Below are 27,834 nucleotides of genomic sequence, written 5' to 3' on the forward strand. Positions count from 1 at the left end.
GTAGAAGTCATGTCTGACAGTTCGACCCATAAATAAAAGCACTTAGGTGAGTGTTACGTTAAGCGAGCAGCAAATTAATGAATATAACATGAAAGAAACTTGATCAGCGAAGACTGAGATTCGACAGCTAACCATGACATACGGCAGGAGGTCGTCACTGTTAGATAGACAGCGCCCTCCGGCCGTGTTTAAATTAAAATGCTGCGTTCCAAATCAAATCACTACAGTTAATTAAGTGTACTTGTAATAGACAATGTCATCTATCATGTCTGGTCATGTACATCGGTATGTACCTAAAATTAAAATATACAAGCACGACGAATCTTGAGTTCGGTCTGCGTGTGGACGCCCATACAGAACGACGCATGCGCAAAAAGGACCCGGAACCAAACCGGAAGTGGGGTGTCATTCGTAAACAAAGCAACGAAAGCTCTGGCACTTTCGAGAGGATGGTGTACGTGTCCAACGGTGAGTGGGGTTTTCTCTATTATAAGTGTATTTGTATTCGGTCATTTATTTTAGGTATTTACTAAATACGTGTGTTTTACTGAAAAGCAACGCACCAAACAAGTGTAACGATTTTAACAATCCGCTTAAACCACCCCCAGCTAGCCAATTAGCTTGTGTTACGCTAAGCTCGACGCACTCGTTTGTGAAACGTTTAAAACAAAACAGGCCTTGTCGCATTAATGGCATGTGTCGCTACGAATTTCAGCAAATGCTCCCCAATATTTAACAATTACTCGTTCTATTTGATTTGTCCATCGATTGTTTAACTTATTCTGTTGGTGATATTATGCACTTTTTTAAGATTATCATTCTCGTTTGTCTTGTAAAACGGAATAAATAAATCGATATAAGCATAGGGTTTCATGTTAGTGTTGTAGTAATTAGTAGGTTTGTTTCCTGATCGTGTTTCTACCCGAACAACAATAATAATTCAATTGTAGATCACTAATTATCTTGCCCATTCCTTGCCTGCTGTGCTGTCAGTCATATCTTTATTACCGTGGTCTCTCAGGTCAGGTCCTGGACAACAGGAGTCAGTCACCATGGCGCCTGTCCTTCTTGACGGACCTTTTCTGGGGAGCGGTGGAGTTCATCAGCTTGTTGTAAGTCATCGTATCGACAATGGTCAATCGTCTCCGACTTCTCTCTCCCATACGACATTCCTTTAGCCGTATCATGACGTCAGCACGCTGCTTATTAGACAATAACTTTCTAATCGTTATTGTATAATGCAGGGAGGGATTTAGGCCCGCTAGCCCACTTTTACCAGCTGTTAATCGCTAATAGCTACTAAGAGGTGGAAAGTGCTGCTTAAATGTCTTTGTCTTTGCCTCCTTGTTTGATCTTTTTTTTTTTTCCTCTTACCAGTTTTAGGACCATTATTCACCCAGACTTGGCAAAGGATGGAAAAGGTGGTTTGACAGGCTTCAGTGATGGTAGAGGGTAAGTAGTTGGGCCAGTCATATATCCAGTATTGCACAAACATCCCCCCACATGCAAGTTTCAAAGATAAATCAGCTTAAATCTTGTTGTTTTTTCTGCTAAGATAAAAAAAAAATATTGCTGTTAAATAGGGAAAGACCTTGAATGGGCATATCAGGTTGGATGTTGACCTGTTGAGAGCAAAGTATTGAAATGTAGTTGACTGTATTTCTGTCCTCCTTGTATTCTGCTCTGCAGTCCTCCTGGTCCCCCTGGTGGAAGAAGACGAATGGGAAGAATATCCTACGGTGGGGGTCCTAATGCTCCACCAATGGGAGGAGGATGAGGAAGGTGAGAATTTTTACCCCCCCTCTGAATCAATCAACGTGTCCATGTTTTTAATTGCATGCACACTGTATTTAACCCTCTGATTCTCTGCAGGTAAACGCCTACACTGGTTGTGTAGGCGTGGGGCCTGTCGCGCTGTTTGCTGAGAGGATGTTCTCAGAATAGACGCAGCACAGTGCTGAAGGTCCTTCTTCATCAGCTGCCACTGCCTCAAGCAGTTTCTTGATGCCTCTCTGGGAATTCCTGCATCTAGGGGCCAGATTGGCTGATACAGCAGCTAACTTCTTCACTTACTTTCCTTGCGTCATTTTATGTAGAGATGTAGATCACTGATATGTCGGTTATGAACATCAATTATCAAGCTACCAATTGTTTTGTATTGTTTTGTATTGTTCTGTTTAATTAAAACTTAAGTTGAACGATGTTACTCTTGCGTAGTTACCTTTTTCAAATATCTGGACGCTGCTGATATTTGCGTGTCAGGGTGCAGGACCTCTAATTACGGGATTATTACAAGTAACTGTCGAGAACAACCAAGGCAACCATATTCAACCAAAGACACAGGGGTGTTTTTGGTTGGCTGAGCCAGGTATTTTTTATTTAATTTCAGATTGATTTGATCTCCAGAAGATATGACTTTTGTTCATCATAATAAAATGCAGTCATTGTTTTTCTCAAGTTTCAAAGTCTTTATTTACAACAACCAATAAGCAGTTTTATAAATTGGATATTTACAATTAGAACCTCATACAAGTGCTATTTAACAGTTGTGAAATATGACCTCATCTAAATACCTGAAAACTATCAACATAAAATGTTCAAAGAGCACATGCTCTTTGTATGGGAAACAATGAGGTTTTTTCTTACCCATTATTTACTAATTGAGTGGCACATGGACGAGTTATGAGTCTTCTGTTCATGTTACAAACCAGTGTGTCCTGCCTACATGACATCTGCACTACGGTTGAAGTCAGTGGAGTTTTACCAGACAAAAGCAGCTCTCTCACGTAGCATTCGGACGCCAAAGCGCTGCCATTCCCGCTGGTGGATCCACATCTCCTGAGTGGTGTCCAGACAGGCCAGCACTGCACCGCCTTTCCAAGATATAAGCCGAGGGTCCATGTCCTAAATTAGTCACATGAGACAAATGCAATAATAAATTACGCAAAGTGCCTCTGCAGCCTTCACACGCATCTAGGGGCTGTATGGATTCATATTTGGAATCGATGGTACGCTCTGCCTTACCTTTGGCCTGGTGACAATCTCTATGTTGTCCACCAGCCTTCTGAACGACGGCGGCATTTTGTTGATGATGCGATGAAGCAGAAATTCCTGAGCACCGTGGAACATGAGGCCTCCCCCCACGACAAGGATGGAGCTGTACATCTTGCGTTTGGTTTCATCTGAAGCTGCCAAGAGAACAGATCATGTGATGTTACACAGCCAACTCAAAGTTTACTTGCACTTTCAACAACATTATAATTATTCAAAGTAATTGTATCTCCATATTTACCTTATTATCTAATTGCATAATGTTAATGTCCACAAACAGCCCAATTTATGAAAATCACAAATGAAAAGTGCAAAGTTGCACGCCCATGCTAACAATTCACACATTTTGCATGTGATGTAATCCTCAGTATGCCTGATGAGTAGATCAGTTTTTACATGTCCTACTGAGTGCACCTGAACTTACCACAGCAGTCGATGCTGTGCAGGATGGCTTTATCCAGGCCTAGCGCTTTGCTTTCAAATTGACTCAAGATGGCAGTCTTCCTGGAGAAGTGAGCAGAAAGGGGCTCTTCCGTTTCTCCACCGCCGCCCATGAGGCACTCGCCCTGGGTGGGGCCGAACTCCATGTCTGCCTTTGTCCCTGCAGAGACGCCACTGCTCCCGCAGCCTCGCGACAGCTCAGAGGGTTCGCCCAGCCCTACCTGGCCGCTCATCTCGCCATCCAAACCTCCACCCGGTCTGGAAACTGCTTTCCGCTCGGCAGATTTAGAGGACTAGAAGGAAAAAGCATTGCCCTCAGGAATCAGATAGAATCATGATGGTAGAACTACATACGGACTGGCCTAAATCCGTGTTACCTGGTCCTGTTTGCTCTGTGTGGCCATCAGATAGTGCTCATCGTGAGGATCCTCTGGGTCACCTTGTGAACGGTACTGAAGTGATGTCATCTTTTGGCCCACGATGCCAAACACGGACGGGTAGAAGAGGCCCATTGGTGCCTACCGTGAATACAAAGTAGACATGAGGGGGAACAAATAACAGCTGTAGATGGAACCTTCCTGAAAGCCTTGCTGAAGACAACTATCAGCTGCCAGCATTTTTTTTTTCCAGGTGGAATAAGTTTATACAACTACCTACCTCCAGCTTTTCATCTCCAAGTCGAACTTGGTAGAGAAGCGCTGGGGCTTCTGGGAAACGGGTCTGAAACTCATGATCTTGAAGTCCAGATATGTCCTAAAGAAAAGACACAAAAATTAGGCATGTAAATAAAGAATGGTCCGTTTAAAGGGAATGATTACTCAGAAATGACATTTCTCCCATTTAGTATTCACGCCAATCTTAATGGTGGCTCTGGTGACATTTTGCAGTCAACATAATTTTTTTTTTATGAGAATATCCACTGTGGTCTCAAAGCCAAAGGTTTATGTACATTCTAATAGATATTATCTCCCAGACACCTCGATGTCATCACACAAGCAATTTAGGGTGATAGATGAAGAGGAGGACTAATGGGTGACATTTCAATGTTGGGTTCAATGTCCCTTTAAAGAACAGAGTCATCTAACAGAACCAAATTTCCAAAGCATAAATTAAACCTGCTGACGAAAACACACTTGGTCCAAGTGGCAGAAGGTTTCCTTCAGATGCTGCAGCAGCTGACAGTCCAGCCTGTTGGACAGTTGACACTCTCTATAGGGGAAGCCCGCCCTCTGCAGAAGCCAGTAGAAAGTGCGTGTCACATCGGAGCCGCCATACGCCAAAGACATCCTGCCAAGTCAAAGCAACGGAAGGAAATGTGAGAGAGAGAAAATTTCTCGAAGAAAATGCACAACATATGCAACTGTAATTACAGTGAATTCTATTGTTAATGACACGTCAGCCCACCTGGAATTCCTGTGGGACACACCATCCTCGACACAGGAGAGACTTGTCTTCTGGTCCCCAACATCCACAACGCAAGCACTGCTCAGCCCACTGCCAAATGTCGCACACACCGACTCTTGGTGCACAATGATCGCTGCGCACGAAAAGAAGCCGCAATAAAACAGAGGAACAGACAAAAATTATGCTTCTTCAAACAAGCCCTAAATACGCCTAAAGAATAAACGCTTGTGAGGATGGATGCACCTGAGAAGCCCATATTAAGCAGCAGCATGTTGACAACTTCTTTGATGTGTTGCCTGTTGTAGATATCCGGCACCAACAGGATGCATCTGTAATACTGAAAAATGTCACATTTAATTTTTCCATCAGTTTCTTTTCACAATATTTCACCTTTACACTGAGCCACAGGTCATCAGCACTGGCACTGATGTCTCGTCTACCTTCAAGTCTTTGAGAGGTATGTCCAAGTGTTTTTGAATGACATGACCCCAGAGGGTCTCCAGGTCAGTCAGAACAGCCGTCAGCGAGCCTCCAGGACCAGAGCGCACGTTGAGCTGCCCCCTTACAATTGGCCAGTGGATGTTGTAACAGTCGGTCGGACCCACATGAAGAGCCTGTGTGACCGAAACAAATCAAAATAGTCCCGTGGGCTGCTGGCTTGACAGCGCAAATGCAAGCTGTATTTGTAATGGGTGATGAGAGTAAACACAGGGGCGCTGACCTCCTCTCCCACTAGATAAGCAGGTTGGTGGGCTGTGTTGGTCCACTTCACCCTGGAGCTGCTGTCAAGCATCGCCGGACGAATCTGGCAGTTGTAAGCTCGGGCCTTAACACACAGACACATTACAAAAGGCTTAAAAAAATAAAAAATAAAAAAACAACTACAACGCTTGGGTTAACACAACACACACACACACACACACACACACACACACACACACACACACACACACACACACACACACACACACACACACACACACACACACACACACACACACACACACACACACACACCTGCTCAGCAGAAACAGGCGTCCTCCGCACTCCGTTGGACATCTTCTTGGACCAGATGGCCTGGTCGACCATTTTGAGCCCATTCTGCCTCTGCTCGTTGCTCTCTGGCTTCTGTGAACCAGAAACACCTTTGGGTACGGTGTGGCGCTTTGAAACTAAAGGGCTGCGAGTGTCTGTGGCCACCAGGGACATACGTTTAGACCTTCTCGCAGCAACCAGGGATCCTCGTGTCTGGGCTGGCCACTCTGCTTGTGTCTGCGAGCGATCACATGGGGGATTGTCACCGGCAGAGTGTCTGTTGCTCGGCCGATGCGCAGCGTCCTTGATCCCGGGTGGATGACCATCACAAAATTGCTCTGGATTGGCTGTGAGAGATGAAATTTTGTTCAGCACAAACGAATGACAAATCATGAGGAGGAGGAGGAGTCGAATGCAGAGAACTTGTTAACTATGCTGTGAATTTTTTTTTAATTTGGCATCATTTAAACGGCCATTTACAGAGAGTTAACCTAGTAACTGGTGACGAGTGACTGGTTATATCTTTTACGAGACAAAAAAAAAACATGATAATTAAATAAACTATGGGAATTTATGAGATTTGAAAACGAACTATTTGTCTCTGACCTCCTGAAGTGGTTCGGGGATGGTCGGAGGGGCGATGGGTCTTTTCACCCCTCGCTGTTGCTCCTTTTCTTTCTCCTTGTCTCTTTCTTTTTCTTTCTCCTTCCCATTATCTTGCTCCTTATCCGCCTGTGTCATATTTTCTCTTAGAAAAATGAATATATATAGGGGGGAAATGAACTATTTTCCCACTACAAGCAAGGATGCAGTACTCTTCCTTCCTTTGAATGAACGCGTATGGTTGTTGCTTCCTTGTTTGGTCACGTGACAAACAATGAGGCTCCCTATTCGTCTTTTTCTCCTTCTTCCTTGTTTTATGCGGGTGGCAACCAACTTGATAGGTGCGTTACCGCCACCTAATGCTGGAGTATGGAACGGAGTATCTACCACCCCCTCATCTATATATATCATGGGGGTGGGAAGATAACTTAAAAAACGATCCCAATTAGTCGAACGAGTTCAGTTATTCTTCTGCACATTTTCTTCTCCGTCGTCGGTGTATCTTCAGCTTCAGAACGCGTTTGCTTCATATACTGAAAAGTTTCATTGAACTACATCAGGTCTCCGTTTCTTTTTTTTTTCTTTTTTACCATCCTCCATCCTCTGAGAAAGATCACCACATAGCCACATCACATAATTAAAGCAACGTGTACATATTGTTACACAGCTGCACACTGAATTGTGAAAGAAGACAACCATGACTTTATTTTTCATCAAATTACATCACATCACATCAGTCAGAAGCACACTTCTAATAATATCCAAGATTGATTGTTTTGTAAAAAATAAAATAAAATAAAAGTAAAAACTTGACTAAAACCAAAGTACCGATTACACTTACATTTACAAGTAGAGCACAAAAAAGATGAGCATTAGAACGTTTCAGTGTGCACCTTTTCAAGTACTGTTTCTCATCTTCTATCGTGTTTGAAGAGAAAAAATACACATGTAAAGAAATAGTCGTTCAAATAGCAGTGATAACAGACTTCAATGTCCCACTGTCACTGAATGTACCCAGCTGTATTTTGTCAATATTTTCTACACTTTCTCTCAACTTCAGAGCATTCTTTTCAATCCCTAATCCAAATTTTAGATGTGATGTCCTCTGGCTTTCCTTCCTGTGCATTTGAAGACTCCTACACATCTTGAGCAGATCCTTCATCAGACAAAAAAGCTTGCAGGCCCTAAATTCTGGCTCTAAGTTACAAAGCCCTCTGTCCTGCCGCTCGCCCAGTTGCACCACCCAGAACTTGGCCAAGTCATTTTTACTCTTTGCATGGCTTCCCACCATGTTGATGATCAGAGGATAGAGGTCATGTGCGGCAGCTGGGATTGAAGAATCAGTGGATTTGCCAGACTGCAAAGAAGCCTGGGAGAAGAGGTTCAAGATAAATTACATTGCACAATATAGAGTTAAAATGTCTTGATTAATACAATAAAGATCTGGATGCGACCTTGTTTACATTGTGAAAGCAAAGACAGGATGAAAACAGTCCAACCACACAGATAGATTTTTCCAGACTTCTTACATTCTTGGCTTGTGGGCGAACAATGAGCACGAATTCTGCTGCCTTGACCTGTTCTGCCAGCCAGCGCATTGGACCAAGTTTTGCAATCATGCCCTGCTGCCACATGTCGACAGCGATTTTGCAGCCACCATGCCACTGCAGGAATTCTGCCAGCGCCACCACACCCTGCTGGAAGACTGGATTCTCAGCAGGATACACCATGAGGACAGGAATGGGAATGATGGGTGACATATACGATGGTTTGAAACCTAAAGATCTGGAGAGGTTCTCTTTAAAAATTTTGTCTGGAGATAGAGAGAGAGGAGTGGGGGGGAATAATAAATCATCAACATCAGGGTTCGGTATCAAACAGTGTTTTGTTAGTCATTTAATTTTTTTTTACTTTGCCTTTGCATCCAGAATCATTTTTACATTTTACTCTTGAGGTGTTTCATTTTAATCATCGTTATTTCTTATTTCATTAAAAGCAGTTTAGGGGAATCTCTTGCTGTTGAATCCAGTTTTTTCGATCAGTTTGCCGTCAAGCAAATAAATATATTCATGTTTCAAACTGTTTTACAGGACTTGTTTTTTTCTTCAAAGAGTTGGATGCATGTAGTCCAGGAAAAAAATGTAAATTCTTATCTTGGATCAATAGAGGGCGCAATCACATACAAAACAGAGTCAGATGTATACATTGCCATTAGCAGTTTACTGGTTTACAACTACAACAACAGTCCCTAAAGATTGATCCCTAGGGAACACAGTTGTGTCCAGCCATGCACTTTGTTAGCTGTCAACCACAACAACCTGTGTTAAATCAATTTAAAATATTTTGACTTTTGAAGTGTTAGTGAAGTGTTGTATTTACAGATTATGCAGCAGAGGCTCAGGATCATCAGACAGGCGAGGCCAACAAAAATAGTCACTGCTGGACTGCTGAATTTGGCATCATCCTGTTGAGTCACAGACTGTGGTGCAAAGTTACGGGAGGTGGTGCTGTCAACTTAGGTATAAAAATAATGTTTTAGACATAATATATTTAGCAATGTGAACCATTGAGTTTATACAGTCAGCATATTATGGAAAATACACACATGCAGGAGTTTGTGTGGTTGTTTGGGTAACACCTGCGGGGGGGAGAATGACACATTATCTCTCCAGTTAGTATTTCTGTTAAATATTCATTGTTAGTGATCGTTACAATGACTGTCATTCACATTCATTCTGTTTAATCAATTTGAGTTGCTATCTGTTGTTGTCAGCCACAGTCGTTCACATGATCTTGTTTCCCCAGTCATCTGATATATTAGTCTGAAAACGTTACTCACGTGGATTTGTGCAATTCACTTTCATTTCTACAAGCCTCCAAGAGTCGCCTAACGTTGGCGGTAATGGTAGTGGTAGATTGGCAGCTTGGATGTTTAGGTCGCCACAGTCTACCTTTCCCATATGATGAAACCATATCTAAAGTTTAGAAGATGCAAAAAAAAATAATTCAATGTAATACTTAACCTTCTGCAAACGTCAGCTGGCCCATTTTCAATGAAACAATCACTGATGTGCATGCTACCTGCTTTAACCCAGTAAGATTTGCCTGGCCCAGTGGTGGATGGTATTCACAGCGGAGTGGTAATTCCCCATCAATATCAATGCTAGTGCCCTTCACGTATTCTGTACTTCCTACAAAGAAGTAATACATTTAAAAAGTTCAAAATAATTATGCTTATATTCATTGTTGGTTATTATTTTCTAGTCTGGGATATTTTAATTGTTAAATACATATAGATGTTTAGGTTTACCAATGCATCAGAAGAATAAAAATGTGTTTTTCAAAATTGTTGAGAGATAATTGAGTTGAAAAGAGGAGCACTGACTCCTACCATCAATGTTGATTGCCCAGCTTATGTTCAGTCTGTAACCATCTTCCACTTGCACCAGCTCCACTTTCAAGTCCGCCAGAGAAGATGGAAAAGTCTTATCCCAGGAAGGGAAGTCTAAAAAAAAGAGACGTTATAACAGTACAAAGAAAACAATGTTTAAAAAAGAAACGCGCTATTCTTAAATGCTTCTCTCAAGTTTCTCATTTTTGTGGATGTTCATGTACAATATTTTCGCAGTAAAAGTAGGTTTAGGAGCTTCGCAGACATACCATCAAATTCGTCGCACTTGACATTCTGCAAAGAAATTGCACTATTAGTAAAAGCACGTTGTGTTTAATAACAAAGTTCACTAGAATAGTTGACTTACAACATTATGGGATGCGTCCTGAGCAAAGAGATGCAAAAAAGTTATCAGGGTGAGAGCGCGCATCGTAGCCTTGTCTGTCCTGGTGTGTGTGTGTGTGTGTGTGTGTGTGTGTGTGTGTGTGTGTGTGTGTGTGTGTGTGTGTGTGTGTGTGCGTGCGTGCGTGCGTGCGTGCGTGCGTGCTTGTGTGTGTGTGTCTTGCATCAGTTCTACAAGCTGATGTGATGGTCTGATATTTGAATGAAACATTTACGTGCGCTATCTAGTCTTCTTCTAGAATGGGCGAGCCATAAATTGAGCCACGCCCACCACCACTACAGGGTTTCAAGATAAAAGCGTTCTTGTGGAAAAGGTGTCGTCATCAAGATTTACTTATTCATGAGGTGATTGATTCCAGCGGGGCTTTGCGTTAGTTCGTTGTATCCTCGCCACTGAGTGGTTGGCAGCGGTAAGTGAGGTGGGAAACTAAGCAGAAAGACCGATAATAGGACATGTAACCAACAACTGTATTTGGTAACACACTACGCAAAAGCTCATTCTACCGCAACGTGCACACAGTGTGTATCTGCCTTACTTCTAGAATGTTGACCTCTGACCCAGAACTAGCTACTAAACATGTCCCAGACCAGTTAATATCTCTGTGAAAAGTGATTTTATGTCTCGTTGCAAGACTTTTGAAACGATGAAACATGTATCTTTCTTTCTTTGGTAAAGACTAACAAAGAAACACAACCGCATAAACGCAATTTGCGTGAACTTGCAAGAGTTTCCAGTGCGGGCAGGAGCTGGAGGGATGGATCAGTCTCTGGCCAATGGCCTGCTTCCCTCCGCTCTCCACTGCACTTCCGATTCCGTGGAGCCTCGGACAGACTCTCGCTCGTGCCTCCCGCTGCTCGTTTTCACTTCGAGGTAAGGAAGGTGCTGCTCTCTCCGCGGCTTTCCTGACTTGGTTAGCACCGCAAGTCTCGCTCTTGACCGCTTAAACTCCCTGCTTCGAGTTGCGGTGTTGAGCCGCGTGTTTTGCGTTCCTCTTTCCTATAACGGTTCGCTGCAGGAGCCTCGGTCTCCTCCTCGGGCAACAAACACGAATCACTCTCAGTAGCGATTTGCACGGTGGTCTGCTCCGCCTCGTGAAAACCGAGTTTTATGCAAAGCTATCACCTCCAACTTTCTTTTTCTGGGAGTTTCGGAAAGTTTATTTGGTGTATTTAATAGTGGCGTTGCGACCTCAGACCTGCCCGCTGATAAGGCGAACAGTTGCGAAATACATCGTAAACATTCAATGTGGTGGATCGCTTCGAAGCCTGAAAAAAGCTGACATGCAATATTGAAGGGACCGCACCGTAGACGGATGTCCTGTGTATTTATTTTTTATTTTTTATTTTTTTTTGTACGAATCACATTTCGATCAGCCGCTTTGCAGGGTGAAGTGACAGCTGCAGTGCTGGTGGTGAAAGCTGCGTTTATGGACCTGACACCACTGACCTACATAGACAGATTGCACCCAGCTCAAACTCTGCTCGGTCTCACTTCAAGTCTGGGATTTTATAGAATCAAATTGAACAGTTCAACAAGTGCACGTTTTGGCCTGACTTCCATTGTGCAATGTGTGGTTTATTTTTAATAAGATGACTGGATTCCTTCCTGTGGTGATTCCTTTTAGACCCAGTCAGATAACCCTTTAGGAGGGGGTGAGAGGGAAATAAACCTTTCAGACTGGTTGTTAAGTCAAGAATGACAAATAACAGACAATTGTGTGTTGCAGGTTAGTCATTCAACTGCCAGCGGGTTAAAAAAAAAAGTCTGAGGCAGCCGGCGAGTAAGATAGACAAGGTGAGGCTGGTCTAGTAATTGAAGAAACGTGAACCAAATGGGTGCAATTCTTAGTAGTTGGATTGAAAAATTTTATCGAAATGTTTTTTATTTAGATATTTACCTGAGTAGCTTTGCACATTACTTTTTAATTCAAACTCTCTCTTTGTGCATTGCTGCGCTTTACAGTGAATGAAGAACACCCTCCCGGAAACAGGATGCTGCCCCTGGCCAGTTTAACCTGCAGTGGAGGCCGGCAAGCTTTGGCTCGGTCCATATTCCGTCGAGATGGAAGGGTCCAGTTTTCCCGCCTGTCAAAAGGACAATTCATCCCCAGGACCAGAAAAGTTGGACAGTTCTTCAGTCAGCACAGATGCTTTGGTGCCGTGGCCAGCGATAAAACGCCCTCCTACAGTTATGTGATAGTTGGGGCGGGGTCAGCAGGCTGCGTCCTCGCCAACCGTCTTAGCGAAGACCCCCAGGAGTCGGTGCTGCTGCTGGAGGCCGGGCCGAAAGACATGCTGCTTGGAAACTTGTGGCTGTCGTGGAAGATCCACATGCCCGCTGCACTGACCTACAACCTCTGCGATGACAAGTACTGTCATTTCTGGGGTTTTTTTTCACAACGGATCAATTTTGATCTGCATTTGCAAATTGCATCGCCACCAAGATACGCTTCTTTGCTAAAGCTAAACTGAAAAATGCCAGCTGTTCATTCAGCGATCCAGCTGTGTGGTTATTTTTTCTTGTTTATGGAGCTACAATATAGCCTCAACATTTTTCACATCTGAGATGACAGATAACTGGTCTGATTTTTTTTTTTTTTTTTTGGTTCTCGTGCCATTCCCCTTCAGATACAACTGGTACTACCACACTTTGCCTCAGGCCGGCATGGACAACCGGGTGATGTACTGGCCCAGGGGCCGCGTGTGGGGCGGGTCGTCCTCCTTAAACGCCATGGTGTACATCCGCGGTCATGCCGAAGACTACAACCAGTGGCAGAGGGAGGGCGCCGACGGCTGGGACTATGACCACTGTCTGCCTTACTTCAGGAAAGCACAGTGTCACGAGCTGGGAGAAGACAGGTGACCATCCACATCAGACTGTCATTGCTTCTGCCACTCATCTTGGCGGTGCCATAAATACGTCTTTTTGCCCGTAGATACCGCGGAGGAAGTGGACCTCTTCACGTGTCCAGAGGAAAGACCCACCATCCTCTTCACAAGGCTTTCATCGAGGCGGGGCAGCAGGCCGGCTACCCCTTCACCGCTGACATGAATGGATTCCAACAGGAGGGTCTGGGCTGGATGGATATGACCATAAATAAAGGTTTGCCTCCAAAGAATTGCTCTTGAGTTATTCGACGCCATCAAAGTGTTTGTACATCTCAAACATTGTCTCCATCCCTCTGGGCTACGCTGCTCAGGGAAGAGGTGGAGCACCGCCAGCGCCTACCTGAGGCCTGCGCTGCCTCGACCCAACCTGAAGACGGAGGTGCGCTGCATGACCACCAAGATCCTCTTTGACGGCAAGCGCGCTGTTGGCGTGGAGTACACGCAGAAGGGTCAAACGAAAAGGGTAAGACAGGCAGTGTTGTTGGGATTATTCCATAGAAGTAGTCCAATTCCTGATTATGTCTTTAAAAAAGTAATCAAATTACTTCTTTAACTGCCTTGTTTCATAAGTAATCAATTACTAATTACTTCAGTTAAAAAAAAGATAAAGTAACAGCTGGAATTACATTTCTTTCCGAATGGACCGGATCGGATCAGAATCTTCCGATTGACGTGTTTACATGAAGCATTTTTAATCTGATTGGGCCTTTATTCGGATTATTTGTGTCCATTTAAACACAGCTAATGTTCCTCTTGTTTGGAATATCAGAAACATTGCGTGTTGAAAACAAAATACAGCACATGGCTCTTGTATAGAACTCCAAAGATGGCTTATTGCATGTCCAGTCCTAGGCGATCCATGGCGTTTCATTGGTCTGATCCCCAGGTGTTTGCGGACAAGGAGGTGATACTGAGCGGAGGAGCCATCAACTCCCCTCAGCTACTGATGCTGTCAGGCGTGGGGAACGCAGACGACCTGAAGAAGCTCGACATCCCCGTTGTTCAGCATCTACCAGGTAGAGACCACGGTGCATCCCACGGCCTTTTCTGGAGACATCAAACTTTCACCTGTGTTCACCTGACACTTTGTGTTCAAAGAGAGACCCACTGTGAAATCAGGTGTAATCACTTTATCTCAAAGGCAGGGTTTTTTTTCCTCCTTTCCTGTTGTCTCCCAGGCATTGGCAGCAACCTCCAGGACCACCTTGAGCTGTACGTCCAGCAGAAGTGCACTCAGCCCATCACCCTGTACAAAGCCCAGAAACCTTTCCACATGGTCAAAATAGGCCTGGAATGGTTCACCATGTACACCGGTAAACCAAAGACAAAGCTCTCACACACACACACACACACACACACACACACACTCTTGAGTCCTCGGAGCCTCATTGTCTCTGATCACCCTGCAGGCTACGGAGCAACAGCCCACCTGGAGAGCGGAGGCTTCATCCGCAGTCGCCCGGGCGTCGCCCACCCCGACATCCAGTTCCACTTTCTGCCGTCGCAGGTCATCGACCACGGGCGGGTTGCATCCAAAATAGAGGCGTATCAGGTGTGTGTGTTGTTGTCAAGGACACTTGACTGACTGAAATTAACCGTTTTTTGTGGTTTGCGGTTTGTCGGCCTTTAGGAATATTATCACTCCAAAGTTCTAGTGTTTTGTTTTTTTTCTTGTTTTTCTTTTTCTTTTTTTTTTTTGTTTTTTACATCTAATTGCGTCCAGTGACGCAATCTGACACTCACACTGTATCACACTCAGGCTGTATCTCTGACAGTGATGATCTTGCACAAAAATGAGATATGGCAACAGTCGGTCGTGGCACGGTTGTCATACTGTGACGCTAATACGCGTTTTTTCTTTCAGAGAGTCGGCGGATATCAACCACAGTGCAGGAAAGGCACATGTTTATTGTTAGATAAGATCAACACATAAGAACACACAATATGGTAGTTCAGGCATGAAAGGAGGGTTGCAACGTGATGGAAACATGTTATGTGTGCATGCAGAAAGCAGGTCATTAGCAGTGTGACGCCCAGCTTAAAGTGAGTGTTGGTACATAGTCGCTATTTTTAATTGGGGAATTGGTTGTGCGATCATTTGCTGGATGTTTGGTTTTGGTTGCAAAGTGAAAAGATGGTGTTTTATGTTGAGTGTTTTTTTCAGTTGTCTTATTTAGGTAATTCTACATGTGCCATTTGACAGCTACAAATAATTAAAATGATAAAAAAAAAAAAGATTTGTACTGACAGGATACACAACAATCAAAAGTAAAACAAACAAACCAAATCAAAACACGGTAAATAAAACAACAACAAAATGTTTACAAAAACATTGAATATTTCAGGGCAAATGCAGTTTTGAAGTTAGAAAATCATTTAAAAAGACCGAGCCACTCGAGGAGATTGGAAAGTATATAAAAAGCCTTTATTAGATCATGGCTTTATAGTTAAAATCCCAACATGTTTCGGCCATGTAGGCCATCTTCAAGGCCTTTAAGAAAGCTTTTTGATCCCCATGCCGAAGAGCACCAGGAGTACAAGTTTTTCCACACCCGGCAGCACTCCATGTACTTATATTTTGACATTATCTCAAAGGATCTGCTTGTTTTTCACAATTACTCATGTCTGAAACAATTTTTTTGTTTTTTGTTTTTTGTTGGGGATTTAGGTTCACGTCGGACCAATGAGAAGCACCAGCATCGGCTGGATGAAGCTGAAGAGCGCCAGCCCTCTGGATCACCCCGTCCTGCAGCCAAACTACCTCTCCACCGGTACGACGCTCTGCTGCGCTCTGCTTGTCTGTGGCGCGATGGAAGTGACGCTGCAGTGCTCGTCGTTCTCACTCCTGATTAAAATGCGTCTCTCTCTTCCAGACGTGGACGTGTGGGAGTTCAGGGAGAGCGTCAAGCTCTCTCGGGAGATCTTCGCTCAGAAGGCCTTCGACGCGTTCCGCGGCCCCGAGGTCCAGCCGGGTCCCCAGGTCCAGTCGGACGCCGACATCGACGCTTTTGTCCGGCGGAAAGCCGACAGCGCCTACCACCCGTCCTGCACCTGCAAGATGGGCTCGCCCTCCGACCCCATGGCGGTGGTCGACTCCAGCGCCCGCGTCCTGGGCGTGGAGCGGCTGCGTGTGGTCGACGCCTCCATCATGCCCAGCATCGTCAGCGGCAACCTCAACGCCCCGACCATCATGATGGCGGAGAAGGCCGCTGACATCATCAGGGGTCGACCGCCGCTCGTTGACCCCGGCGTTCCCGTGTACCAGCCACCAACGCTGGACACCCAGAGGTGAAGGAGGGGAGGTGTGTGTGTGTGTGTGTGTGTGTGTGTGTGTGTGTGTGTGTGTGTGTGTGTGTGTGTGTGTGTGTGTGTGTGTGTGTGTGTGTGTGTGTGTGTGTGTGTGTGAGAAAGGGTTGAATTAAAATCAGTTAGCATAATCTGCAATAATTCCTCTTCCTCAAAGCTAATTCAGACTCATTTCAACGGCCCATTGTGATGCTGACACTTTAATTATTATTATTATTTTTTTCACTAATGAGCTGCACAGTAAAGCGAGCAACCCTGACCAACAAAACCCTGTAGATCTGCTTGGAGCTCCGTGTTTAATAGCCCAGTCTGTGATCTTGTGATCACAACGGTTGCTGGGGAAACGGGGCAACTTCAAAAACCAGCTGCGAATGCAACGCTGTTTACGCAGTGGATCAGAAATCCGTCCTCGGGTGGGTGGCTGCAGCGCGGGGTGTGCACGTAATCCAGGAAATGAACAAAGGCCAGGTGAAGATTGCACTTCTTTTTTTTTTCTTAAGCAATATCTGGTTTACAGTTTGACTCAGATTCAGGAAGGAAGCCATGCTTGTATTCATTTTCTACACTTGTAGTCACATTTTGTGAGCTTTCTTTTGTTTTTACTGACAGTTTGTTTTCTAATCAGATTCACGATAAGCAGACACAGATAGCACTTCTCTGTTCTCTCCCTGTACACCTGCACTGTGATAAAATATGGTTTTGTAGGTTTGTCACATGGTTCTAAAATTAGTAGGGGGCCAAAAAATGTTTATGTTTCGGTAAAAAAACAAAAACTTAAAAAAAATAAATAATTGTAATCATTTTCGACCAAGCGGAAAGTATTCCACCACTTCTTGGTGGAATTCTGTTAGTTTGACTTCTCTTATATAAATAGTTGCACAAAGTGTGAACTTTAGCTAAATCAAATAAAGTTTGATAATCTTGAATACAACGTTGCCTTAAACACGCTTGAGATGTATTTTTAATGTCTTAAATGCCTTCATGAGATGACTGTGAAGCTGAAAAATCACCTTTGGTGCCTGTATCACTAACCTGTCTGGATGTCTGAGTGAATTATCGTTTACATCAAATGTTTCTCTCTTGTTTTTTTCTTTTTTTTGCCTTTTTTGAATTTTGTCACTGTTGCACTTTTTACTTTGTCAACAGGACGTGCAAAAGGGCGTTTAGAACCCTTTTTGTGTATCATGTACTGTCTATAAACGATATGTACAGATTTTTTTAAACATTGCTTGATCTGTGAAACAGTGGAGTGGCACTAAAAAAAAAAAATAAAACTGCAAGTTGCACAAGACGCTTTGTGTTGTTTTGACCTCTGGTTACCTGCCTGTTCATCTCAAGGCCACAGAGAGAGACAAACAACCATTCTCACACACACACACACACACACACACACACTACACGCCACAAACAGACATGGTGAACACGGACACTCCTGAATGGCTTTGAGCCAAGGAATCAAACCTGCAATCGTCTTCCTGTGGCAAACACCTTTGAAAAACATAAAGAGAGCAAAATGAATATATCAGTAATATATCATGTACTTTGCATTTTGGGATTTTCCTTTACCCACCTTTTTAAAAAAATATATATATATTGTGGAGACAGAGCAACTTTCCAGCAGCCTTCGACAGAATAATAAACTCTCCCTAAGCTGTTACTTGGGAGAGAAGCTGCATTCTTCTCTTGGTTCCTCCTCATCGGATGGTGGTTAACCAAATGAATCATCACCCCGTTTTCTTTCAGCTGTGTTTTAGAACCTTTCTGGAAACTTACTGCATCAAATTCAGTTTAGGATGTAGTCTTGGTGGTCTTTGGCTAAATATGTGGGTTTCTAAAGAGCTTTAAAATGCACTTTAACTGTTCTTCATTTGTATTTACAAAAAAGATATATCGCTGACATTGTTTTTCCCTTTTTTTAATCTGATCAATCATGGAAGAAATAATTTACATGAAAATGTAAAAAAAAAAGAAAAAAAAGAATGGTTTTCACAAACCACAATTTTCAATTCTAATAATTCCAGTGCATTGCTGCGCTAGTGGCTAAGAGCTGCATCAGGATGGATTGAGAGCATCTGTAGCACATGTTCCTGATACCTGCACATCTGCTCATCAAATGAATCTTTTTTTTTTTTTTTAAATCCTTAAACCTGCAAGAAAACACAACAGCAAAGTGTCTTTTCCAACATAAGAACTGAACTTCTATCTTTTAGTAGATGTCTCACTTTTGAAAGAAAAAGAAACATCAACATCCTCGTATCTGGAACAATGACTGTGTATTGATGTGCATGAGAATGTTTTGGTTTGACATCTGAAGGAGCCCTTTGAGTGGCACGGACATGCCACCCTGATCAGAGTAGTTTGATTGAGGGGGAACATGAAAGAAAAATACAACAGAAAGAGCCAGTTTGATTTTTTTTTAAACAGTTGGCAGTGGTACAAACACTCGGACAGTCGTGGAACTGCTTCTCAGTGTTCTCACGTATAAACAGCTTGTGAAGATCTTTCCTATTTTGGGCCTCCAGCACCTTGAAAACAGTGCTGAAACAAAACAAACCAGACAAAAAACAAAAAAATCACATAAAAAACAGCTAACATCAACATCTTGTTAAAAAAAAATTATATACACCCAGCAACAATATATTTCTTTGATATATTGTCACAAAAATATAGATCCCCTGTCCTGTAAATATACATCGGCGGCAAACATGTTTCCGACAACCGGCTACTGACGTCATTCTGCCCCTTTGTGAAACGAGCCTGATGTCAAAAAGCCAACACGCCAACCTCAAAGTCGTAGTACTGCAACTTTCTGGCTCTTCGGTTTTGGTTTCGGAGAGACTGGATGCAGCGTTTCTCCGTTTCAGGCGCTCGTGCACGTGAATGGGAGGGATATGCCTGAGGACAAAGTTGTTGTTTTTTTTTGTTGTTTTTTTCGCTGATATGTGCTTCACTTTGTAAGTCAAGTATTGAGACGAGCAATGTAGGACCTTCAAACCCGGATCCGTTTTCAGCCCAACTGCTGTTTTTCTGCCACTATATGTTGTTGTTAATGCTTTATGGGAATCGATGATGCCAAAACATGCATCACAGAACCATGTGGGAGACTCGCACTTGGCATCGCACTTGGACAAACCACATTTCTGTTGGTTTGCTGATTAAACGCTCACTTCAAGTGAACGCGATTCAATAAATTAGCCAGTACTTGATTTTGTATTTGGTGACCAGCACGTGAACAGACTAGTACGTAAAGTCTATCTGTATCTTTGAATGTGGAATATTTTGTCAGTCACTGTGTGGTTTGGCCAAGTGTTCCAGCTTCATATGATGTGGACGCCACGTCATGGTATCAACGAACTTTGTTTTCCAATTGTATATTCATATATATCTTCAATTATATCTACATTTCTGACAGCAGGTGCGACTTGAAGGCCGTCGGTCGTGATGCATGTTGAGTTTTGTTGGCTGGTTCCAAGCGCGGAGGCAGAATAAGACGGGCGGGCTGCTCCCTTATTTTCAAAGAGACAAATATAAGAACGCACACCACGCTGCAGCGTTTCCACGGCATCCAGACTCATCCACTGTTAGTCACGAGGAAAGAATTGAAAAAAAGAAAGAAGAAGCAACCCTGGGAAGAATCCTAAATCCCTGCAGACTGTCGGGAGGGACGACTCGTATCTTTTTCCGCTGAAAGTTTCTCAGCTTTGCCACAGATCCATCCACCTCCTCCTCTGGACTCCACAGAAAGAGAAAACAAGGCACTTTGTTCTCTTATCCATCCCTGTCTGGCGCCATCTGCCTGCCGGAGGAGGATGGCCTCAGGTGTGCAACGGCGGAGCCATTCTTTTACTCAATTGGAAAAAAACCTAAGGGATCCCGTGTGAGCCGCTGCTATAGCGATGTGATGCATATGATCTCATCGGTCAGGTCCTCCTCGCTCTTCACAGCCACGTAGGGCTCCTCGTCGCTGTAGTCGCGGATGCTACAGTCTCGGAGGTGCGCCGGGGCGCTGGGGTCCGACACGGCATCGCCGTTTCTGCTGTCGCCGCCACTGCCGACGTCCCTGGAGCCGTTCAGCAGGTTGCTGGCGGCGCTGTCCATCTCGTCGATGGTCATCTCGCAGGCCTCGGCAATCTCGTGTTTGGCCGCTGACACAAACTTTGGGTCCCGGGCGTATTTCCCCAGACCCTCGGAGATCAACACCTGCAGAGGAAAGAAACTGGTGTGGGTGACAGTCTCCTTTTATAATGTGTTTTTTTTTCCTTTTCTTTCTTACTTGGGGCATTATTGTGCTGGAACTATACTTTGTTGCTGGAACTATGCTTTGTTTTGTTCGAATGGTCTAGTTTTGTTGCATTTTTTGGCACTCCATTTTGGTTGTGACGGACTGGAGATCGTGGGTGCAGCTCATGCTCTTGTTGATGGCAATATTTGGAAACTGTATGCCTGTGAGTAGATAATGACACGCTTGTTTGTTGTCTAAGAACGTTGATGACAGGATGCATATTTTCATGTTTAGTGAAGTTTCGATTGAAGAATTGATTACTTTTAAGAATTGCTAATCATAGTTTGCTAAGCAGCTTTTACATTTGAATAGATAACATTTGAATTGCATGGAAATACTGTGAAGAGTGATGATGATTATATTTTGTTTGTACGTTTGCTGCAGTTTTGCAAAAAAGTGAGAGCGGATTCAACCACACTGTTCAATATGGAAACACAAGGAAATGAGTAAAAAACCTGAAACTTCCAAGCTTCAGTTTCATTGAATTGTCTCACTTGTCAACTATCTGTCTAGTTTGACCTCAACTCAAGCGAGGACAGAATAATTATTTTCATGTTGTTCGGATTTAGCATGTCTGGCTTATTATGTAACCTTTTGCAATGCTGCGTGTTAAAATGTGCATAATAAGGGATTCATGTACACTGCAACATCTGAAACTGACTGGATCAAGTTCAACCGATTCATACTTTAAAATGCAAAGCATCCAAAATCAAAGCAAATGTTCGTTGTTTTTACGAGTGGCTGACAAATGAGCATTTTTTTTATTTTTTTCTACTCACAGCCTCCACCATACTGCTGGCGCTGCCCCTCTTCTGCAGCAGGTGCGAGCAGCCGTCAGCAGGAAGCTGCAGTCGGGACGGGGAGTGGCTGCGGCTGGGGGAGCCGCCCTGGTTGTCTGTGTACCACAAGCTCCTCTTGACCACTGTGGGAATGCTGTCGACGCTGCCCGAGCTGCGCCAGTCCACCTGCACACACACACACACACACACACACACACACACACATATTGATTGAAAGACTAAAGCAGGGCTGTCAAACATGTGGCCCGGGGGCCGGATCAGGCCCGCAAACATGTTTTTTCCGGGCTGCAAGATGATTTTGCAAAAACGAGCTGCAATTTTTTATTTTTCATAAAAGAGACTGCAGTTCCACTGTCCACTGGATGTTGCAATAGCGTTTTCTGCGATGCAAACAAACTGTTACTACCGGGACTGAGCAAGTGGGCCCAAGCACAGCCACTCTGAAGCTACGTTGTCTTCCTACCTAAAAAGAAAAGTGCATGCAGAGTGCAAAGTGTTCCAACAAGTTGTTGTTATTTTAAGTTATTATACCATGATTTTACCAGTCTTGCCTCCATTGGCCCGCTAACTAAAATGAGTTTGACACCCCTGGACTTCTATTGGTCGGGGTCACGGAGCACTTCACTGATTGGCTTTGGGTGTGACATGGCAGGGGGGTCAATTCAGAGAGAGCGGACGGCACCTGTATGAGCGGCGTGTAGCAGGGCGAGCAGTCCCGGCTGATGGGGGACGCCGGGGGCGTGGCCCAGTTGCGGAGTGAGCGTGCAGGCGACAGGTGGTGAATTCTGCTGGTGTCCAGTCCTGCGACCGCCATCACCTGACGGTCGGAGGTCACCAGGGGGCGACCAATCAGTGTTAATGAAAACCCCAAGAGTGAGACCCCCAACAGAGAAAACCGGCTGAGCTCCGACCACATTGGAAAGACTATAAAAAGACAGTTGCACCTTTGTTGTTAGAGCGGGCACGGGAAAACTATGGCCCGGGGGCCCATATGCGGCCCATTAAGTTTTTTAATCCGGCCCGCCGAACTTGAAGAAATTATATTAATAGTCAGTAAGCCATAAAATAGCTGTATTTCATCAATTTTTCAGTCTTTTAAGAGTCATATCAATAAAGAGCTAAATACCATTAGACTTCAAGGACACATATTTTACTGTAACACTTTTTTTCTTTTTTCAATAGGCATGTAAGCATGTGTTTTCTACGTATCCCATGATATATTTTCTTCTCCTATGAGGTGGCTCAGCAAAACACTCCATCCATCTGCTGCTGCTCCCACCCCTCTGTCAAATTTTAGAACCCATTGTGGCCCCACCAGTCAAAAAGTTTGCCCACCCCTGTGGTAAAAGCTCAGCATTTGGATCAAAAATTCACAGAATCAGCTCAACATCACTTTTCAAAGTCAGGATGTAGAGAAAATTTCACATCAGATCATCCTTGCTGGAATTCTTCGTTTGTGAACAAGACTGGATTAGCAAACCTGCTCGTTGTGTGAGTGCGTGTGTGCGTGCACCTGTTGCTGCACCAGGTGCAGTGGAAGAGCTGTGCAGGATGGAGAAGGAGGAGTTTTGTCCTCACTGTCTCGTCTGCGAAGACACTCGAAGTTAAACGTTGGCCTGTTGGAGGCTAAAAAAAAAAAAAAAAAAAAAAAAAAAACAGACACGGTTACTCCAACTGTCCAGCAGGAAAAAAATCAAAGAAAAAACAAAAAAGACAATTAATTTCAACGATTCAATGCGGCGCCACCTTGTGGTGAAGGCAGGAACCACCTCCTGGGAGAGCGTCTGCCGTCCGGACAGATGAGCTGCTGGTCGTCGTCACAGTCGGCATCAGGCTGCTGCTGCTCGTCTCTGGAGGCCTGCAGGTCTAGGAGGCCCTCTGCGTCCAGCTGCTCTCGCTTTGCCAGCCTGTCCCACCAGAGAAACCCAGAAACTTTGAGAAGTGAAACGGTGCAGTTCCAACTAGGTCAGGTGATTACGCGGCAGCGCAGGCGGAAGAATGTTTGGTTAGGAAGCGGCAAAAACGTTACAAACGTTTTTTTTGACCACGTTATTTAAGTTTCTGTTAAGATTTTTTTTGTTTTCCTTTGGATGTGCTTATCATTTAGAAAGCTTTAAACAAAAGAATTAAAAACATGATTTTTCTAAAGTGTGGCGACCGAGAAGCTTTGTTTTACATGCGTAAAACGAACCACAGTAAAGTAAAGCAGAAGTCGTTTTACAAGTACAAGCTGACATAAGAGGAGATGGGTGAGTTCAACACGACCAGCCGGTACCAAAGCCAGCACAGAATGTCCGTCGGACAATTTGGAGGACTGCTCTGTCAACTGGACCTTGAGCCTGTCCTGTCCAAGTGCGGCGCTGCCACTGCCTACCTGTCCTTGGTCAGCATGATGTCGTCATCATGGAACTCCTCCCCGCTGTAGTACTCTCCAGAGCCCCGATCATCGTCGCTGTCGCCGTCCTCCGCCGGTTCTTGGCAAACGGTGGACTGGACGTCAGCGCCACCCTCTGACCTGCCATTTTAAAAGCTCACCTTTAATGTGTATGTATTTATAAATTTCTTGCACTGAATTTATTGTTTGTTTGGTACTATTCCTTGCAATTCTCGTTGTTTGCGGGATGAAATAGACTCAAAATGGGACTAACATGTCGCCGTCATGCACGTACCTAATGTGGCTCTCATGGTGACGTGTCCTGCTCCAAAGGCAGACCAGGGGTCGGGATGGTGTCATTCAGCGGAGTAGGAGGGGGAGGGAATGAAGTGGGAATGCCATGACATGGAAACAATGAGACAGTTTGGAAGTCAGTTTGTTTGTTGCACGCGGAGCAGGCGGCGTCGGTGAGGAGTGTGTTCAAGTTCAGGTATCAGTGACAATTGGGATATTTTATAAAAGAAAACATCCCTGTTTCACAAGACTATTCCAACAAAGTCTCCGCGAGCCGACTCAATGTTGTATCTCATCATCATGACTCATTGAAGCTGGAAGCAAAATGTCCCGTGTTTGTGCATCGCATTAAGGCAAAGAAATGAAACAAAAAGACAAAAAAATTAATAAACCAAAGGTCGGATGGCTGATTCTCGTACAATACATATTTGCCCAACCAAAATACAAAGAAACTAGTTTGACCTGCTTCATTTTGACCTTTTAGCCATGTCAGTACAAACACAAAATATGTTCAGTAAGGAAGTAAATATACTGTAACTCAGATAGATAGATAGTTAGATTAGTTTTCTTTCATTGTGTTTTATAAGTCTGCATAACTGTTGCCTTTTTTTACTCGTTTACTTTCTTATTACTGTCTACGTATTGGTCACTGTCTCGTTGTCTCTCATTTGATGTCATTTAATTTAAAATTCTCATAAATAAAGTGTTCAAAAAAAGATAGATAGATAGATAGATAGATAGATAGATAGATAGATAGATAGATAGGCAATTCTGCTGCTTACCTGGCTAAGTGCGACTTCCAGGGCTTGCTGTGCACCCCTCTGCTGTACGTGCACGCCAGCATCCCGTTCTTGGCGGTGGCGGGCGGCCGCTCCGGCGCCAGCAGACACTTCTGCCGCCTCCCGTTGCTCAGCGAGAGGACGGAGGGCACGTTGGCGTTGTTGAGGTTGGCGTTGGAGGGGATGGGCGAGGGGTGGCAGTGGGGGATGACGTACGGCTGAGGGGAGCCGCAGTGGCGGTGGTGGTTGTGCTGCATGGAGGGCGAGCCGCTCTCTTGCCCACCGCCGCCACCGTCGTCTTCGTCTCGTCGCTCCGTCTGGCCCGGGTCGCCCGAGATCCGGCCGAAGAAGGGCAGGACCTGCAGGGGGCGCTGGGTGACGGTAGTCAGCTGGGAGCAGCCCTGCTTGTCGCTGCCGCCAATGTGGTTGACGTGGTTGCCGAAGAGGCTGCCGTTGCGCTGCAGGGAGAGTGGAAAGCGGTGACGGAGGAGGAGGAGGAGGAGGATGATGGTGGTACTGGAAACACGTGCATCCAGAAAGCAGCTTCACACACGTACAGTATGCATCCAAATGACTGAGATAGTAAAGGCCATAAAAATGCTTTTAAGCAATCACAGACTGTGAATACCTGACCAGCAGTGAGAAGTGAGACAAAGCATCAACACACTGACAACAGTGTAAAGGTAATCAAAGCCTCAGTATCACACAACATGTACAACTATTTCCTTTCAAAATAAAGGCTAAAAATTGAAACAGTGCCAGTACTGATTACATTATTTTTACACACGACAACCTCCTGATTAAATGCTGAGGATTACGGTACTGAAATATTGACTAATTAGAGATGTTAAAGACATGTTTGCTTTTGGACTAGTTCCATGAAATCATATTTGTATCACCGTCATCGCCATTAATTCACTGAGCTGTTTAATATATATATATATATATTTTTGGCTCCTTTAAATCTTCGGACGTGTCTGAACTGGGAGTCTGCGGGTTCTTTACCCTGTAGATTTCCTCGTCCTCGTCTTCATTTGCGTCCACCAGCCCCTCCTGCTGCAGGTCACATGATATAGCCCGGCGGATCTCTGGTCCTATGTCATGCAGCGTGCGCAGGCCGGCCTGAGGTGACAGCAGCGTTAATCACATTCCGGGAGTCAAACCCGCAACCTTTTTGCCAGCTGACCACTGCACCGCCAAGTCGCCCAATTAAACCAATAAGAATTAATTTATCTGTTTATTTGCTTCTTTGTTTATTAAAACAGAGAAGACATTGAAACTGTCTGTAATGTTACTGTTGTATTGTTGATGTGATCCAGGTTGAGGCCGGAGCCGAGTGGCGCTCCACCCACCTGCAGAGCCATGGTGGTGTTCAGCCTCTCCCACGAGCGCCTTCCCACAAGACCTTGCTCTTTGCGCCTCTTGAACTTCCTGAAGTAGTCCTGTATCAGGAAGGTGGCATAGAACTTCCCCACTGTTACCTCGTCATCTGAGTGAACAGACCAGACAGCCTCCGACATGAACACCCGAAGCACCGCAACACTGGAATCATGCGTCACTCAACATCTGTCTGACACGTGTTTACATCGCTAAAGTCCATCAGCATCCTCGTCAGTCTGATAAAAAAAAAATATCAATTTATATTCAATAAAAAAAAGTGGTAAAAGATAATAACTCTCCTGCAGAAATCTTTCTGGAACAACAAGAAGGGAAACAACACAGAGCTCTCTGTTAACAGCAACACACAACCTCAAAGCAAAGATTTACACAGAAGAAACCAGGACTAAATGTGATCTTGCGCGATAATTAGCTGCATGGTTTTTGCAACGTTGCTAAAACTCCTCAAAACTACTGCAAAACACTCACTCTCAATCACACAAACAGAAACTCATAGCGGCGAACAAGAGAGATTAGACTGATCTTGTGATTAAGCGCACAGCCAACAGAGAGGCGGCGGAAAACAGACAGACAGGTGACTGATTAGCATCTCCAACCGAGCGAGAAGCGCATGCAAGAGAAAAAGCGGCGGTGGGGTGAAAAAAAGTCAGGCTGTCCTTTAAAGGCAGAAAAAAAGACAAACTGGTTTTAGCCAGATGGGGCATTGTGACTGTGACGACTGGGGCTTTTCCACTGGCACCTACTCGGCTCTAGTTGGTATTTAAGCTTTTCTATTAGCTGATGGTACCTGGTAGTAGGTGCTATTCTAGTATCTGGGATACTAAAAGGGAGGCAGGTGTGTGTGTGTGTGTGTGTGTGTGTGTGTGTGTGTGTGTGTGTGTGTGTGTGTGTGTGTGTGTGTGAGGGTCTAGTTCACTCAGATAAGTGGCTGCTTAAGCAAGGAGGGGGAGAGAGACTAATAGGGGGAAACCCAGAGGCTGTGTCAAGGTGTGTAGGAAATCTGTTTATATTTGTATTATTATTATAAGTCGGACAAAAAAGTTTCTCCACATCACCAGACGCAGCCAGAGAAAAACTACCAAAGGCTCTGTTCAGAGAGAAAAACTACCGGTGAAGAAACTCCTTGAATAGTTTTGTCATTTGCAAATTTCAAATAGCATTTAATGGTTGATGAATTCCAACAGCCTGGTCTAGCTTATTTTACTGCTAATGTGTCATGCAGGAGTTACTGTACACATCGTTATTGAATTTGAACGTCTTTTCTTTACAGGACGTCATAATAACATAATTTCCAAATTGGCTTTAGGTGTAAAACTTGCAATCAGTTCTTTTCAAATTCAGTGGCAATAATTTAAATCATTCTATGGCTATTTAAAAACCCAGAA

The 27,834-nt window shown here is 44.3% G+C and overlaps 5 protein-coding genes across 8 annotated transcripts in view; 2 read left to right on the forward strand and 3 right to left on the reverse strand.

The window, feature by feature from the left end:
- The first annotated feature begins 350 nt into the window (after window positions 1–350).
- Window positions 351–1,786, forward strand: selenok (selenoprotein K). 2 transcript variants are annotated; one of them, XM_076026184.1, is made up of 4 exons: window positions 351–468; window positions 1,022–1,112; window positions 1,378–1,452; window positions 1,690–1,786. In XM_076026184.1, the coding sequence occupies exons 1-4, from the start codon at window positions 366–368 to the stop codon at window positions 1,784–1,786; spliced, it is 366 nt and encodes a 121-aa protein (XP_075882299.1). In that variant the 5' UTR covers window positions 351–365. The 2 variants fall into 2 exon arrangements, with proteins under 2 accessions (XP_075882299.1, XP_075882300.1); XM_076026185.1 differs by having other exon boundaries at window positions 1,690–1,777.
- A 658-nt stretch (window positions 1,787–2,444) lies between these two features.
- Window positions 2,445–6,787, reverse strand: actr8 (actin related protein 8). Its single transcript, XM_076026183.1, has 13 exons — window positions 6,538–6,787; window positions 6,108–6,278; window positions 5,914–6,024; window positions 5,618–5,722; window positions 5,337–5,510; window positions 5,140–5,233; window positions 4,897–5,029; window positions 4,626–4,779; window positions 4,150–4,245; window positions 3,870–4,010; window positions 3,476–3,785; window positions 3,025–3,188; window positions 2,445–2,904 (listed from the first exon to the last, which is right to left on the reverse strand). The coding sequence occupies exons 1-13, from the start codon at window positions 6,670–6,672 to the stop codon at window positions 2,761–2,763; spliced, it is 1,932 nt and encodes a 643-aa protein (XP_075882298.1). The 5' UTR covers window positions 6,673–6,787; the 3' UTR covers window positions 2,445–2,760.
- A 426-nt stretch (window positions 6,788–7,213) lies between these two features.
- il17rb (interleukin 17 receptor B) lies at window positions 7,214–10,700 on the reverse strand. 2 transcript variants are annotated; one of them, XM_076026188.1, is made up of 9 exons: window positions 10,293–10,700; window positions 10,195–10,219; window positions 9,926–10,039; window positions 9,616–9,725; window positions 9,374–9,509; window positions 9,140–9,172; window positions 8,914–9,048; window positions 8,064–8,347; window positions 7,214–7,903 (listed from the first exon to the last, which is right to left on the reverse strand). In XM_076026188.1, the coding sequence occupies exons 1-9, from the start codon at window positions 10,536–10,538 to the stop codon at window positions 7,499–7,501; spliced, it is 1,488 nt and encodes a 495-aa protein (XP_075882303.1). In that variant the 5' UTR covers window positions 10,539–10,700; the 3' UTR covers window positions 7,214–7,498. The 2 variants fall into 2 exon arrangements, with proteins under 2 accessions (XP_075882303.1, XP_075882304.1); XM_076026189.1 differs by having other exon boundaries at window positions 10,195–10,601.
- Window positions 10,698–17,515, forward strand: chdh (choline dehydrogenase). Of its 2 annotated transcripts, none has more exons than XM_076026187.1 (10): window positions 10,698–10,802; window positions 12,291–12,696; window positions 12,956–13,186; window positions 13,264–13,430; window positions 13,528–13,679; window positions 14,103–14,232; window positions 14,395–14,529; window positions 14,626–14,768; window positions 15,885–15,987; window positions 16,090–17,515. In XM_076026187.1, the coding sequence occupies exons 2-10, from the start codon at window positions 12,320–12,322 to the stop codon at window positions 16,506–16,508; spliced, it is 1,857 nt and encodes a 618-aa protein (XP_075882302.1). In that variant the 5' UTR covers window positions 10,698–10,802; window positions 12,291–12,319; the 3' UTR covers window positions 16,509–17,515. The 2 variants fall into 2 exon arrangements, with proteins under 2 accessions (XP_075882302.1, XP_075882301.1); XM_076026186.1 differs by lacking the exon at window positions 10,698–10,802 and adding an exon at window positions 10,910–11,198.
- A 1,019-nt stretch (window positions 17,516–18,534) lies between these two features.
- The window catches only part of cacna1db (calcium channel, voltage-dependent, L type, alpha 1D subunit, b), a 61,210-nt gene continuing 51,910 nt past the window's right edge, over window positions 18,535–27,834 (reverse strand). Inside the window, exons 41-50 of the mRNA XM_076026190.1 lie at window positions 26,404–26,540; window positions 26,057–26,173; window positions 25,055–25,509; window positions 24,274–24,300; window positions 23,979–24,119; window positions 23,351–23,511; window positions 23,118–23,230; window positions 22,287–22,421; window positions 21,584–21,769; window positions 18,535–20,722 (exon numbers count right to left, since the gene is read on the reverse strand). Of these exons, the coding sequence (XP_075882305.1) occupies window positions 20,411–20,722; window positions 21,584–21,769; window positions 22,287–22,421; window positions 23,118–23,230; window positions 23,351–23,511; window positions 23,979–24,119; window positions 24,274–24,300; window positions 25,055–25,509; window positions 26,057–26,173; window positions 26,404–26,540 (1,784 nt within the window). The 3' untranslated portion in view covers window positions 18,535–20,410. The remainder of the gene's footprint in view (window positions 20,723–21,583; window positions 21,770–22,286; window positions 22,422–23,117; window positions 23,231–23,350; window positions 23,512–23,978; window positions 24,120–24,273; window positions 24,301–25,054; window positions 25,510–26,056; window positions 26,174–26,403; window positions 26,541–27,834) is intronic.

Source organism: Nelusetta ayraudi, unplaced genomic scaffold (assembly GCF_046127955.1).
Source record: "Nelusetta ayraudi isolate G7.1 ecotype Tasmania unplaced genomic scaffold, CSIRO-AGI_Nayr_v1 ptg000019l, whole genome shotgun sequence".
In the NCBI taxonomy this organism is placed as follows: domain Eukaryota; kingdom Metazoa; phylum Chordata; class Actinopteri; order Tetraodontiformes; family Monacanthidae; genus Nelusetta; species Nelusetta ayraudi.